Source organism: Orycteropus afer, unplaced genomic scaffold (genome assembly GCF_000298275.1).
Source record: "Orycteropus afer afer isolate SDZICR_OR568_19922 unplaced genomic scaffold, OryAfe1.0 scaffold00012, whole genome shotgun sequence".
Classification (NCBI taxonomy): domain Eukaryota; kingdom Metazoa; phylum Chordata; class Mammalia; order Tubulidentata; family Orycteropodidae; genus Orycteropus; species Orycteropus afer.
This window is the reverse complement of record NW_006921599.1, coordinates 20,495,464-20,512,503: the sequence shown is the minus strand read 5'-3', so window position 1 is coordinate 20,512,503 and position 17,040 is coordinate 20,495,464. Positions and strand designations below refer to the sequence as shown.

General features: G+C 37.0%; 1 protein-coding gene across 1 annotated transcript in view; it reads right to left on the bottom strand.

The window, feature by feature from the left end:
* CDKAL1 (CDK5 regulatory subunit associated protein 1 like 1) overlaps positions 1-17,040 on the bottom strand; it is a 1,058,601-nt gene that overhangs the window by 243,763 nt on the left and 797,798 nt on the right. The window contains exon 10 of the mRNA XM_007952396.2: positions 8,532-8,712. Within this exon, the coding sequence (XP_007950587.2) occupies positions 8,532-8,712 (181 nt within the window). The remainder of the gene's footprint in view (positions 1-8,531; positions 8,713-17,040) is intronic.

Below are 17,040 nucleotides of genomic sequence, written 5' to 3'. Positions count from 1 at the left end.
GGGTTCCAATCCCTTAAGGAATGCGGCTTTTCCAGATTGTCCTTGGATATCATTGCAAGCAGGCCACACCCCTAGGGAAACTCCCCTTGGGCAGACTGGCCACTCAGAACACAGTCATCTGATCCCATCATGGGAACAACCACACAGAACTGGGGTCCAGCCAAGTTGACACACAGCTCCAACTTTCACAGTATCCAAAGTGGAAAACAAAAAGTAAAGCTATCTTTATTTGCAGATGGTATGATCCAATCATAGAAAATCCCAGAAATACCAGAAGAAAGTTACTGGAACCAATAGAAAGATTCAGCAAAGTGGCAGAGAAAGAGATCAACACACAAAAATCATTTGCATTCTTCTACACTAACAAGGAGGACTCTAAAAATGAAATTAAGAAATCCACACCATTTTTAATAGTCCCCAAAAGGATAAAACACCTAGGAATAAACTTAACCAAGAAAAACATAATACACTATGACAAGAAACTAAAAAAGATATACTTCACAAATGGAAAAACATTCTATGTTCATGGATTGGAAGACTTAACATTATGAAAATGTCAATACTATAGCTATAATGCAATCCCAATTCAAATCCCAACAAGATTCTTCAATTAAATGGAAAAACCAATCTCCAACTTTATACAGAAAGGAAGGAGGCACCAGACAGCTAAATCAACATTGAAGGAAAAGAAGAAAATAGGAGGCCTCTCACTTGCCGATCTCAAAACTCAGTATACAACCACAGTAATCAAAAAGCCTGGTACTGTTTCAGGGACAAACAAAAAGACCAATGGGATATAATGGAGAACTTAAATTTAAATTCACTTATCTACAGGCAGCTGATCTTCAACCAAGGGTCCACATTCATTTAATGGAGAAAAAACTCTCTAACAAATGGATATCCATTTTCAGAAAAAATGAATCAGTATCCATACTTCCCACCATGCCCCAAAACTAATACAAAATACCTCAAAAGACCTAAATGTTAAAGCTAAAACTGTAAAGTTCCTGGAGGATAACAAAGAGTCAAAACCAAGTGCAGTAGTTAAGGCTATGTGTCAACTTGGCTGGACCTGGTTTAGAGTGGCGGCATAGTTGATATAGTTACACCCCATGATAAGACTGGTCATCAAGTCTGTGGTGGAATTTACTGTGAGCAGCTGAGTAGCTGCCTTAGGGAGGTGGTCTGCTTCCAGTACATAAGAAAGCCTCTTTGAAAAAGGTCTGAGCTTTATGGCACAGTTGGATCCTGCAGCTGGCTGAGTCTTCATTTCAGTGGCCTACGCTGTTGCTTGTCGATCTTGGGAATGTTTCTGGACTTGAACCAGCAGCCCGCCATACTGTCTGTTAATCTCAGAACTGTGCCATTTTACTCGTCAACCTTGGTTTTGTCAGCCTCAGTATTTAGCAGCTGTCTGAGTTAAGAGATGCCTCCAGCTCCAGTGGGCCAGGAGCAAGAGGTAGGGCTGAAGCCCAAAGTTGAGGGGCCTTCATTCAGCCCCTAGACCTGGCACTTTGAACTTGGTCTTCTAGCCTCCTAAATTGTAAGAGAGTAAATCTCTGTTTGTTAAAAACCATCTACTTGAGGTATTTCTGCTATAGAAGCATCAGAGAACCAACACACCAAGGGACATAATTCTCAGCATAGTCTATCAAAACTAAAAATGTACAAACACTAGAAGATAGATTAGATAATTGGGACCTTCTAAAATGGCATAGCATCTAAAACATTTGAAGGCACATTTAAAACTGCCAGAAGGTTGGCAGTTCAAATCCACCAGCTGCTCCACAGAAGGAAGATGGAGCAATCTACTTCCACATAGATTTACCATCTTGGAAACCCAATGGAAGTTGCTAAAAGTCATAATCTACTTGATGCCAGTGAGTTTTTCAGTTTAAAAATTAAACATGTTTATCAAAAGATTTTACCAAGAGAGTAAAAAGAAATCCTACAGACTGGGAAAGAATCTTTAGTAATGACATATCAGATAAGGGTCAAACCTGTAAAATATATAGAAAACTTCAACAACTCAACAACAAAAAGACAAACAATCCAATAATCCAATCAAAAGAATGGGCAAAGAACATGAACAGGCAATGACTTAGAAAAAGAAAAAAAAAAAAGCCCACCAAAACCAAACTAACAGAAAACAATAAATGTTGGTGGGTGTATGAAGAGACTCAACAGATATACATTGTTGGTGGGATTGTAAAATCGTACAGCCACTATGGAAAACAGCAAGGCACTTCCTCAAAAAGATAGATATAGAAATACCTTGTGATCCAGCAATCCCACTCTTAGGTATATATTCTAAAAAAAACCAAACTCATTGCCATCAAGTTGGATCCGACTCATAGCGACCCCTCCTTGTGTTTCCAAGGCAGTATTACTACAGGAGTAGATTGCCCAATCTTCCTTCCTAAGAGTGGCTGGTGGTTTTGAACCGCCAGCCTTCTGGTTAGCACTGAAATGCCTTAGGCACTATACTACCAGAGCTCCCTGGTATATATTCTAGAGAAGTAAGAACTGTAACACAAATAGACAGATGCACACCCACTGACAATAGTAAAAAGATGGAAACAACTTAAGTGCCTGTGGTAGTTAAATTTGTATGTCAACTTGGCTAGGTCTGGTGGAGTGGCTGGGCAGCTGATGGTAGTTATTCCCGATGATGAGAATGGCAATCAACTCCATGGTGGGATCTACCATAAGCAGCTGAGTAGTAGCTGCCTTTGGGATGTGGTCTGCTTCCTGTATATAAGGAGAAGCCTTGGGGATAGTCTCCAGCTTATGACATGCTTGGACCCTGCATGTAGCTGTGTCGTTGTTCAGCAGCCTGCCATGCTCTGCCAACCTTGGGACTCACAGTGGAATTAACGGCTTGCTGTGTTGTTTGGTAACATCAGGACTGTGCCTTTTTATGTGTTGGGCCTGGCAGCCTCAGCAGCAGTAGCTGCTTGAGTGAAGAGATGCTTCTAGCTTCAGTGGGCCAGGAGCTGGAGGCAGAGTTGAAGCCTAAGCCTGAGGGACTTTCATCCAGCCCCTAGATCCTGGCACTTTGAAGTCGGATTTCTAGCCTATGGAACTGTAAGAGAATCAACTGTAAGAGAATAAGACCATTCCATCCGTGGTATATTCTTGTCAGAGTGGCGCTAGGTAACCAGAAGAGTGCCCATCAACAGATGAATGAATGAATGATACTGGACAACTATAAAATAGAATAATGAAGAGTCTGCAAAAATATCTCAAAACATGGATTAATCTGGAAGACATGCTGACTGAAATAAGTTAATCACAAAAGGACAAATATTTTAAGATCTCACATTTATAAAAATCAAGAATAGATATACGTGTAGAAAGCAATGTTCTGTGATGGTTACAAGGGATGGGACGGTAAGTGAGGGAGAATCATTTTCTAGGTAGTAGACACTTAGTTACTCTTGGTGAGGGAAATGGCAATATCCAACACAAGTAAAGTCTGCAAAAGTTAAAATAAATGAAGAACTAAGGAGTACACAAGAATAAGGGACAATTTTGGTAAATGCTGTAACATACAAAAACAATAACAACCAAAAACTATGTGTGTGGTACACAGGTAAACATGTATACATGTATCTGTATAAGAAGCCACATGTGAGTACATGGGTGTGCATGTACAGATGTATCTGTAAGTATATGTATACACATGTCTATATGGGCCACATATATATAATAAACCACATAGGGGGCATAGTTACAAATACTACCTATAAACAACCAAGCACCTCGTGGGATAGGTTTACTGGGTTTGAAGGCTTGGGACCATAGTCTCATGGGATAACTCAGTCAATAGGCATAACATAGTTCTTAACAAGAATGTTCTATATCCTAGTTTAGTGAGTAGTATGTGGGGTCTTAAACTTGCTAGTGGTCATCTAAGGCATAGCTATTGATCTGTACTCCTATGGAACAAAAGAGAATGAAGGTGTGGTGTAGTAAATTACATAGTGTGGCTTTTCTAGCCATAAGTCTTTGTAAACTCCTTGGTGGAATTTGTCATGAGCAACTGAGTAGTTCTTGATTGTTAAAGTTATCCATCTGGGGTATTTCTGTTGAGAGTGGCATGAAGTAATCTTCTGGGAAGTTCTCTCTCTCTCAAGTGTGTAGAACTTGGATGTTGGGATTGGCTAGTTTGGCTACTCTGCCAGGCTCAAAAGGAGTCCTCCTAGAGGCAGAAGGAGTATCTCTGACTGCTGGCTGAGAAAGACGTGCTACTGAGAGAAGTGTGCTCCTGACAGACATGAGAGACACACGCTGCTGAGAGAGACATGTGAGAGACATGTACTGCTGAGAAAGATACACAAGAGTCATGCACTACTGAGAGAGCGATGTGCTACTGAGACTGCCGGCTGCTGAGTGAGACAGCCGGCTGCAAGAGACTGAGTGCATTTCTGAACTTGAATTGTAGTCTGTTGCTTCCCTAATAAACCCCATAATCTGTGAGTTCTGTGTGGCAACTTCAGAGAATTATCGAACCCAGCAGAGAGGTGGTGGGTGCTGTGAGGGGAACGGTTGGTGAAAGGGCTGGAGGGAGGCAGCATGTTTGGTCTTGCAGGAATAGGCCTTGGGCTACTGATGGTGATTCTGTCTTCTTTTTGTGGAGTTAAAGGAGGTCAGAAGATGTGGCCTCCTTGCCCCTTTGCTGGAAGGAAACTAAGACTCAAAGAAGAAACTAGTCCACAGCGCTAACAGCCTATGTGAACCATGGCCTCATCTAACCTGAGACCAGAAGAACTAGATGGTACCCAGCTTCACCAAGGTCCCAGTTAGAAAGGGAGAAAAATGTAGAACAAAACTGAAATTCCTAAAAAATGCCACACTTACTGGACCAATAGAGACTAGAGGAAACTCGAAGAATACTTCCCTAAGATGCTCTTTAAACTTGGAATTAAAGCCACTCCCAGTAGTCTCATTTCATCTATATAATAGACTGAAATATAAAAGAAACAATATCACCTGTGAACACTACGGTCCCTTAAACAATCAACTATATGAGACCAAATGTGAAATATATACTCTAAAACAAAAATAAGAAGCTAAGAAAGGACAAGGAACCTAGGTTAATGGAAACACAAAAAGAATAGAAATACTGAGACTGTTAACACAGTATAAAACGTAACTAATGTCATGGAATATGCTGTGTAGAAATTGTTAAATAAGAACCTAATTTGTTATGTAAACTTTCACATAAAACACAATAAAATATTTTTTAAAACAGACTTGAAAAACATTCAATGCCAACATAAAAACTTATAAAGCTACAGTAATTAAGCTTGTGTGCTGGAGGAAAAATAGATAAACAGACAAAAAGAGTCCAGGAAGATCCACACATATATGGACACCTGATTTATGATAAAGGTGGCCATGCAGAGCAGTGGGTAAAGGACAAGACTTTCAGTAAATGCTCTTGACTCAGATGGATATCCTTCTGGGAAAAACACGAACTTTGACTCCTATGTCTTATAGCTTAAATAAATCAATTCTAGTTGGATTGGAAAATCTAAATGTAAAAGTTAAATTGCAAACATTTCTAGAAGAGTACATCAGAAAATATCTTCTTCATGGCTGTGTGGAGAAGAAAACATTTTTTAAACAGAATACAAAGAACACTAATGTAGTAAGGAAAATATGGGAAAGTTTGATTATATTAAATTTATTAATGATTGTTCTTCAGAAAAGGAGCTCTGGTGGCACAGTGATAGGGCATTGGATGATGCTAACCAGAAGGCTGGCAGTTCAAACCCACCAGCTGCTCCATGGAAGGAAGATGAGGCAATCTACTTCCATATTTACCACCTTGGAAATCCAGTGGGGTTTGCTATGAGTTGGAATTGACTTGATGGCAGTGGGTTTGGTTTTTGTTGTTGTTGTTGTTGTTCTTCAGAAGGCACCAATAAGCTTCTGTTTGGGATGATGAAACAAGTTTTGGAAATACTGCTGATAGGTGCACAACATTGTGAATGCAGTTAATGTCAATGAATTGTGCACTTAAAAATTGTTTCAAAGGTAAATTATAGGGAAGAAGATGGTATCACACCTATAACCCACATGTTAGTTCCCTCAAGCAACATAATCCCTGGATAACTAGGTGAAGCAGATAGAAACAATGATACTGGAGTAATGAGAAACTAAGGAGAAATGAAAATATCAGATTTATTTTTAATGAACCACCTTTTACTGATTTATCTCTAGTCTTTTTTTTTTTCTATTTCATTGATGTCTTCTCTTTCCTTTATTATTTTCTTTCCTTGTCTTGCTTTATGTTTGATTTACTCCTTTTCTTTCTCCCTTTTTGAAGTGGAAGCATAGATTATTGAGTTTAGATCTACACATTCAATGCAATCCTGATCTAGGTATCATCAACATTTTTTAAGGACATGGAAAAAACAATTATTAACTTCATATGGAAAGGAAAGAGAATTTGGATAAGCAAAGCACTGCTAAAGAAGAAAAACAAAGTAGGAGGTCTCATACTTCCAGATCTCAAAACCTACTACACAGCCATAGTAGTTAAAACAGTGTAGTATTGGTACAATGATAGGTATAGTATAGGTGTCAACTCTTCCTGAATGTTTGGTAAAATTATCCAATGAAACCATCTGGGCCATGACTTTTTTTGTGTGTGTGTGTTTTTTTTTTTTTTATGACCTGCTCAATTTCTTCTTTTGAAATGGGTCTGTTCCCCATGATGAGACTGGTAATCAACTCCATGGTGGAATCTACTGTGAGCAGCTGACTAGCTGCCTTAGGGATGTAGTCTGCTTCCTGGATATAAGTAGAAGCCTTGGGGAATGGTTTCTAGCTTCTGGCACACTTGAACCCTGCATGTAGCAGTGTCATTGTTCAGTAGCCTGCCATGCTCTGCCGACCTTGGGACTTTTAACGGACTTGAATTAATGGCCTGCCGTGTGGTTTGGTAACATTGGGACTGTGCCTTTTTGCTTGTCAACCTTGGGCTTGTCAGCCTAAGCAGCCAGCAGCTGTCTGAGTGAAGAAAAGCCTCTAGCTTCAGTGGGCCAGGAGCAGGAGGCAGAAGGAAGCCCAAGGTTGAGGGGCTTTCACCCAGCCCCTAGAGTCTGGCACTCTGAACTCTGACTTAAAGCCTCTAAACATAAGACAATAAACTGATGTTTGTTCAAGCCATCCCATTTGTGGTATATTCTTGTCAGATTGGTCCTAGGTAACCAGAACAACAACAACAAAAAAAATAATGTTACTTTTTCCTATGCTTGTGAAAAGTTAAATACCTGTGGTGCTATATCTGCTTTCAGTGTTAATAAAATTAGAAAGAAAATTAAATGGTTTATCTATAAAATAAAGAGCCCTGGCAATGCAGAGGTTAAGTGCTCAGCTACTAACCAAAAGTCAGTGGTTCAAACCTACTAGCTGTTCTGTAGGAGAAAAACATGGCAGTATACTTCTGTAAAGATTTACAGCCTTGGAAACCCTATGGGGTAATTCTACTCTGTCCTGTAGGGTTGCTATGAGTCAGAATCAACTCAGTGGCAATGGGTTTGGTTTTGGTTTTATATGTAAGATATTACTTCTGTATAGATAGAAATTTGTAAAATGAAAATATTTTGGGAAAAAATAATATTCACTTCAGTCTTGTTGGGAAAAACAGATTTTTAAATTTTCCTTTTTTTCATGTAAATGGTATGTGTTTGATACTCATTCACAAGTTATATACTAGGAAACAATAACAAGCTGTGAGTTATTTCTTTTAGTTTTTATGTATGAAACCATTAGGGAAAAATTAAAGAGAAGGAATAATTTTTGTTGTTATTATTGAAGACAAATAGAAAATTTTCAGTTAAAATGTTCTACCTCCTCTCAAGGCTTATTTTGCATTTTTTCCATCTTTAGGCAATGAATCTAGAAACTAAATATTTGTTTTAAGACAATTCACTCTTGGGACATTCTGGGAAACAGTATGCTTTCACTAGATCTCTACTTACTCATATTTATTTTTAGTCATCGTATTCTAATATACCTAGAAAAAGAAGGATGAAAATAAATTGAGGCTCATTGTGAAAGCAACACACTTTAACCAAATCTATCTCAAGGGAAAGGAGAAAAACCATGGAACCTCCAATTAGAAACAAATTATTTATGAAAAAGGTCACTTAAGGGGCAGGGTATATATAAAGTCCCATTTGCTCATACATATTTTCATATTGCCTTATTTTGAAACGCACAAGCACTTATAAACACAGGTAAATAGTAGATATTAGTTAAATAAAAAAAATAAAAATCTCTACTCAATGTCATCTGAACAAATCTCACTTTCTGAAAGAACAGAAAGGTGATATTTTAGGCACCTAAGGTCATTTTATTTCTTCAAGGTTCCCCTACCCCAACCCCTGGCTCCATCTTGGAAATCTCCTGATATTTTTGTAGTTTTAGGGTTATACCATGAGCAAGCTGGTAAAACAGCTGCATTTTTATAGCTATTGGCAAAAAAACGATACCTTACAAGAAAAATATCTTACCACTTGTGCCGGAACTTGTTCCATTTTTGCAGCAGGAGTTCCTGGTCTTGGGTAAAACTGGTTAATAAAGAGGCTTGGGAATTTGTACTCTTCAACAAGTTTTACTGTTTCTTGAAAATCTTGGTCTGTTTCTCCAGGAAAACCACAGATGATGTCTGTAGCAAGAGTTATTCCAGGAACTCTAGAAAATAACAAGGCAAAAAGGTACAAAGGTGACTCCAAGTCGTAACTATTCTATTTATCTGACATTCTAAATATTATTGTTCTTTTTAAAATTGTATTTTTAGGAAATGACCCTTGCAAGTAGTTTCAAAAGAGCCCTAAACTATTAAAAATGCAGTGGTCCATTGTGTTTTTCTCAGAGTTACCCATCTTTAATTCCTTTAGATGTGTCTTCATTCTTTTCTTTGTATTTTTAAATAGATGGTTACACTGCTATTTCCAGATTTATTGATTTTCAGACAATACTTAGTGACTTCTGTATTATGGTAAATGATGATTTAGCTCTTTAAATTTCTTTCTCTTTCCTCTTCCAACATAATTATTGTACTTTTTTTTTTTTTTTTTGTTAAATATATAGTATACCCATTGGTATAACTAGCTAAAATAGCGCTCACTCATGAGCCAACTGGTATACCAAACCAAATCAATGCCACTGCCACTGAGTTGATTCTGACTCATAGCAATCCTACAGGACAGGTTACAACTGCTTCATAGGCTTTCCAAGGCTGTAAATCTTTAAGGAAACAGACTGCTACGTCTTTTTCTTTTGGAGAAGCTGGTGGGTTCTAACTGTCAATCTTTTGCTTAGCAGCTGAGTGCTTAAGCACTGTGGCATCAGGGCTCCTTGAACCAACTGGTATACTATCATTAAATTTGTTTTCCACAACTTTTAGTTTTTCTTAAAGTCAATAATTGCCTCTTCTAAAAAAAACCACATACACAAAAATTCAACTTGCTCTATAAACCCAAAACCAAACAAACCAACCCACTGCTGTTGATTCCCACTCATAGGAACCCTATAGAACAGGGCAGAACTGCCCCCAGAGGTTATCCAAGATTGTAATCTTTATGGAGGCAGACTGCCACATCTTTCTCCTCTGAAGTGGCTGATGGGTTTGCACTGCTGATTGTTTGGTTAGCAGCCAAATTCCAGAAAACTAAAAAATACCAATACTATCTTCTAAACGTTCGATGTATCATATAACTCACCAGTTCCATTTATTTTTCCTTCATCTGGAGATGTAACTATTGCTTTCTTTAAGTGTGTCTTGCTTTTACAATGAATTTACTGTCATTCCTGAACATTGTTCCTTGTTTTCAATCTCCCTTTCCCTAGATTGTGTATAGTCTTTTATATAGGTAGCATAGCACCTAAGGCTGTCTGCTAACCAAAAGGCTGGTGGTTCAAACCCATCAGCCACTCTTTGGAAGGGAGGTGAGGCAATCTACTTCCGTAAAGATTTACTGCCTTGGAAACCCAAAAGGGGTCTGTTCCTATGAGTCAGAATCAACTTGATGGCAATGGGTTTTTACATAGTCTTAATTCTTGATAATGCCGTCTCCCTCCTTCTGATGGGGTATGCTTTCAGAAGCTTCATCAGGAAGAATGCTAGGGAATTTTTGTTATTCAGTCTTAGCATGTCTGAACATGTCTTCATCCTCACAACTGATTGATAGTGAGGCTGTGTATAGTATTCAAAGTTGGAAAGTACTATTTATCAAGACTTTCTATTGTTCCATTATTCGTAGCATCATTTTGTTGTTGTTTTTAGTTGCTGTCCAGTTTTCAAGGCTATGATATTTTGGAAGCAAATCATCACACCTGTCCTCTGAGGCACCTCTGGATGGGTTCAAACTGCCAACCTTTCAGCTAGTAGTCAAGCACTTAACCACATGTACCATACCCAGGGACTCTCCATTATTTTGTAGCTGGCACAGCTGCTGATGACACAACCAAATTCACTCTGATGCACAATTCTTCATATGTGTCCCAACTCTCTGAAAACTTTTAGTATATATTCAATGTCTTAAAATTTCATGATACTATACCTTGGGTGTGCTTTTTAAATCTATGTGCAGGGTATATAAGACTGCAGTTATGCAGTCTGAAGACTTACAGTCTTTAGTTGTAGGAAATTTTCTTATATTATTTCTTTGACAATTCATTTTCTCTCTATGGGACTCCTCTCCTTTGGATTTTGAAACTATTGAATTGACCCTAAACGTTATCATTCTTTTCCATCTTTGTCTTTTTGTTCTATTTTCCTGGAAGATTTAATTGTGCTTATTTTCCAACCTGTCTACTGAAAAAAAAATTATCTGAATATCAAATTTTGAATTTTAAATTTCTAAGAGTTTTTCTATTTCACAGCATCCTATTCTTATTTTATAGATGCAGTATCTTTTCTTATCTCTCTGAAAATATTAGTGAAGTTTTTGCAAAGCTTCTTCTGCTTTTTGTAATTTTGCCTTTTCCACTATGTTCTTATATTTTGGTTCCCTTCATTCACAGATGAGACTTCCATCAATAAATAATGACCCTTGATGATCTTTTATATGTAAAAGGAAAGCACAAAAGCCTTTCATTACTCTTGGTTTTTGGTAGATCCTGCTGTTTCGGTTACCTCTCGTGCCACTCTGACAGATATATACCACAAATCGGATGGCTTTAACAAACAGGGATCTTATAGTTTTGGAGGCTAGAAGTCTGAGTTTGAAACGCAGGCTCTAGGGGCTGGGTGACCTTTGACCTTGGGCTTCAGCTCTGCCTCTTCCTCCTGGCTCACTGGAGCTAGAGTTATCTTTTCACTCAGGCAGCTGCTGGCTGCTAAGGCTAACAAACCCAAGGTTGACAAGTAAAATGGCACAGTCCAAAGATTACCAAACAATATGGCAGGTCCTTCATTCAAGTGCAGAGATAGTCCCAAGATCAGCAGGAAACATGGCAGGCTGCTAAATGAAGACTCAGCTACATACAGGGCCCAAGGGTGCCAAAACTGCAGACCATTCCCAATGTTTCTCCTTATATACTGGAAGCAGACCACATCTCTAAATAGCTACTTAGCTCCTTGAGGGAGATTCCACCACAGGGTTGATTGCCAGTCTCATCATAAGGAATAACTATAACTAGTTGCCCAGCGACTCCAAACCAGGACCAGCCAAGTTGATACATAACCTTAACTACCACACCAACCAAATGTTAGCATCTTGGAAGTTGTATCTGTGAAGCCATTTAGTTTCTCCATAAGCATGCTCTAATATCCTACCAAGGATTACAAAATTTTATTTTAGTGTTCTGTGAAATCCAGATTTAAAACCCAGTGTTATAACAACAGGAAAAACAGCCCAAGCATTTCCAATTTTAGAATGAATACTTAATTTATAGGTAAGTCTATTTCCCTAACAAATACCAATTTTCCTATCAACTAAATCCATTTCTATATGGATGAATAAAGCAATTAAGATATATGATATATTTTGGAGCCAAGGAGACAAAAATAATTAAGTAAATAAAGGTGCATCAGTAAGAAAAGCTGAATTACTGGATTCCTGATAGAAACGAGGAGCCCTGGTCATACAGAGGTTAAGGCTCGGCTGCTAACCAGATGGTCGGTAGTTCAAACCCATCAGCTTCTCTGTGGGAGAACTATGTGGCAGTCTGCTTCTGTAAAGATTTATAAGTTTGGAAACCCTATGGGGCAGTTCTACTCTGTTGTACAAGGTTGCTATGAGTTGGAATCAACTCGACGTGTACAGGTTTGTTTGTTTGTTTGTTTTTGGTTAATACAAACAATAGCTTTCTAAATCTTTTACATACTGCTTTAAGTTTTATGGGAAAAGAAGAATGACACACATTTTTTGTTTAAAAGATTTATTCTGAATTCTGCTTGGTCTCATCTAACTATTAATTTGGCTGAACTTTCAATTAGTAAGATAAGTTACAAGGTCTGAAGCTTTTCTTTGGGATGTTAAAGAGAAAAATAGACAATATGCATTGGAAAAAAATGAAATAGTATATTAAAAATTTTAAAATATATTTATTATGACATAAAGCATTTTTTTGTTCTTGAAGGATAATTATCAAAAGTACATTTGAAAATCATAAACTTTTACAGAAAGTTGTAGATTAACTAAAGTGTACAGAATAAAAAAAAAGTCAGTAAATTTTAATTGCCTTATAATTACTCCTGATCAAGAGAAACCCATAACTAAAAATAAAAGTAATAGGTTACAGCAGACAATGACAGAGAACAGCCCATTCAACCAGCAATTTTTTTTTAAAAAAGCAAAAACAATTGAATCTTAGAAACTGCCTGTGAAATATCGCAGAAATAAAGACAATTGGGTTATTGTCCTCGGGAATGAATTGGCATAAACTTGGCACTAGAGTACAGGGTATTCCCAAAGGAAAGTACCTTACTGATTTCCCCCATCTTTCTTGATCCATTTCAGTTGAGCTCAATGCCTGCTTACTTTGGCCTTGAGGTCCACAGCGGAATAGAAAAGACAAACGTTTAGAAAGCAGTTGTCATAAACATTATATCTATTCAATGCATGGATATATTTGATAATCTACATAAAAATCTGACAAGGACAGGGGTGGGGGCAGGTCATTAATGAATTAGTGAAAGACGTATGTTAATGGGTATCTACAAGTAATAGCAATTTAATTGGTTTAAAAGTACATGAGAATATAAACTGCTTATAAATGGATTTGTAATTATAGATGGTGCATCAGTATTAGCTGAAGCTCATCTATACGTTAACTCCAGATATGCAAATGATGCTGCTCATGTTCTTGAACATGATTTGCCCCTTAGTGGGATCAACTAAAATCTCATATTTATAATATTAATTTGCCTATTAAATAATTCTCTTCTGTCCATGGGAAAATGAAATAACCATTAAAAATGGGGCAAACTCTAAACTATTACCACGATTTAAGTGTCTAAAAGAAAACTGTAAGGGGTATAAAAGGGAATATTAATTCACATCTGTAAGGTGACAATTCTACGTAAATGTTGTTTTGAAATGCTATGAATTTTCAAAATACTAAAATCTTAAAAATGGTAATTTCTACAGATTTATTAAAGCTGTGAGTCTAATGTATATAATTATTTAAGTAATTTGTTTCTTTAATGTAAAACTTTCTATATTTATACTTTCATATTAGTTTTTGAAAATAATTCTGAGAAAAAGATTAAAATAAATGTTTAATTGACTTAAATAAAAAGAATTTTATCCTTTATATGTTTTGACTTATATAAGATATTTACAGGCAAAAGAGGCCTATCAAATAATTTGGGAATGGGACTATGAGAAAGATATCAGTTATGGATCTGATCTTGGCTATATTAAGTTACCAAAACCTATTAGAGACTTATAAGAAGAGAACTACATATTGCTAGCTCTAGGCTAAATTTAAGTAAGTCTGAAGTACTCTAAATTAACAATGTATCTTAAATGAAAATACATACATACATATGTTGTTGTTGTTATGTGCCATCGAATCAAATGCCTTAGGCACACTAAATGTGAAATATTACTCGTGTTGCACTTGAATTTACTCTAGGATTTTCACTTGCAATTTGGCGTTTCACTGGTAATAATATGAAAATGATTATTCTATTTTACTCTTTAGATTAATAAGTGGAGCTCTGGTAGCAGAGTGCCTAAGGCATTTGACTGCTAACCAGAAAGCTGGCGGTTCAAAGCTACCAGCCACTCCTCGGAAGGAAAATTGGGCAATCTATTTCCATAGTGATAGTGATACCACCTCGGAAACGCAAGGAGGGGTTGCTATGAGTCAAATCCGACTCAACAGCAGTGAGTTTGTTTTTTTGATTAGATTAATAAATTATGAGCTTCAATAGTACATATGTACTTGTGCTACAAAAATATCCATGTAGAGTACAGGAGTAACAGGGATAAGGTTGGGGCAGTTTCTCAGAGACAACCAAAATGCCTTGAGGGAGAGAGTCACCAGGGCAGGATGGACCTGCAGGCTCAGGACTATAGTCTTGGGGGACATTATGAGCAACTGGCACAACATAGTACATATAAATCTTGTTCTACATCCTACTTTGGTGAGTAGTGACTAGGGTCTTAAAAGCTAATTAGTGGCCATCTAAAATGAAGCTATTGGTCTCCCTTTGTCTGGAGAAAAGACTATTGAAGAAAATCAAAGTCATTGGAAACAGTAGTCCAAGGATATGAAGGACCACAGGGACCTCAGCCTTTATGACCCTGAGACCAGAACTAACTGGTGCCCATCTAACTAATGCCAATCAGGTGGAAAGGTATCAAAATTGGAGATCTTGGATAAAGTGGGAGGAAAAACATGAAACAAAATTGAAAAACACAAAAATGACCAGAATTATTGGTCAGACAGAGGCTGGTGGAACCTCCAAGACTATGGCCCTGGGCTATCCTTTGAGAACTGGACTCACTTCTGTGGATTAGCTTTCAGTTAAACAGTAGAAAGACCAGAAGCAGAACACCTACTCCAGGGATATGCACTCACCCACCCTAGGGAGATTCACCCACTGGATCAATCAATCATGAAATATCCAAAGGGCAGCATTTGCATAGAGGGAAAGCCAAACAGACAGGAATGCATAGATAAGAAGGGCACAGGGAAGGTAAAGCCACAGGGAGGAAAAGGGAAGGGAGCTTTTTATGGTTGGGGATTGTAATTGTGGCTGAGAAATCAAATGTGCATGAACTGTTATGTATAAAACAGTTCTGCTTTGTAAATACGTACCCACATCACAATAAAAAATTTAAAAAATAATAAATAAATAAATTCTGAGCTTTAAAAGCCACATGTGAAAAAGTTGAGTTTAATACAAATACTATTTCTTTCAAAAGAAATAGATAAAAATGATCAGAAAAGGATCCAACCCATCAAAATTATTAGGCATGCACAAAATATATGGTTAAAAAAAACTTTTTTAAAAAAATTATTTGGTAATTTATTATCTAATAAATCCTTTGGAGATTTACAACCCAATAAATATTGGGAAAATTACCCAGTATTTTCAGGAAAAGTGAACTAAAGGTAGGAAGAGAGGCAAATATCTTAGAAGTGAATGAAAATCAAAAGACAATGTATTCAAATATAAGGGATACAGCTAATGCAGTGCTTAGAAAGAAATTTGTAGTTTTAAGTGCCTCTATTAGAAAGATCTAAACTCAATAATCTAAGCTTCTACCTCAAAAAAGAAAAAAAAAAAAAAAGAGAAAATCAGACCTAAAGCAAGACAAAGAAAGAAAATAATAAAGGAAAGAGAAAACATCAGTGAAATGGAAGAAAAAAGAAAACAGATAAATCAATAAAAGGTTGTTCATTAAAAATAATCAAGAAGATTAATAAACTACTAGCTAGAATTATGGAGAAAGAAAAGAAGATATAAATGACCAACTTCAGGAATGAAGAAGATATCACTACAGATGCTATCAATATGAAAAGGATACTGAGAGTACATGGTGAACAACTGTATATATCAATACATTCAAACCTTAGGTGAAATGGGCAAATTCTTTAAAAGACATACATGATCAAAAGTGATTCAAGAAGAAATTGAAGATCTGAATAGACTTTTACCTATTATAAAAATTGAATGTGTAATTAAAAAGCTTCCCATCAAATACAATTAAAAAACTTAGGCCTAGATGGCTTCATCAGTGAATTCTATTAAACATTTAATAAAGAATAAAAACAATTCTATTGAAACTCTTTCAAAAGATAGATGAGGTAACTAAAAGAATCGAAAGCAGTGACATGAATAGAAACATATACACCAATGTTCATTAAAGCACTATTGACAGTAGCTAAAGGGTCAAAACAAATGAAAGGTCCATAAACTAATGAATGGATAAACAAGTTATGGTATATACATACAATGGAACATTACTCAGCCATAAAGAGAAATGAAGTCCAAATGAACAACATGGTTGAGTGCAGAGAACATTACGCTGAGCAAAGTAACTCAGACATGAATGGACAAATACTGTTTGATATCGCTTTTATGAAATTAGCAATTATATAGAAACAACAAATAATTAGGTAACCAGGGGTTGGAGGGGGAGGGAAAAAGGTGGGGTTTTTTTTAACTTTTTTTTTTTTTTATTGTGATTTGGGTGAAGATTTACAGAGGAAATTCACTTTCCATACAGCAGTTTACATATACTTTGTCTCATGACATTGACCACAATTTACCACAATTCACCACAATTCAACAGCTCCCCTTCCACTTCCTCCCCATAGTTACCTCTTCCCAGTGTCCATCCCTCCATGGACTCCTGCCCCCTAAGCAGTCTCTCTGTGCATAGGCAGCCCTTCTTTCTCAATGATTGTTCTCTCCAAGGAGTGTATCTACCTCAGGTAAATGTTCAATTCATATGCCTGTCTTCTGTTTGGCTGGAAACCACAGGTGTGGGTTCAATTCCAGACCTGAAGGGCAGCTAGGGGCCATAGTCTCAGTGGTTCCACCAGGCTCTATCG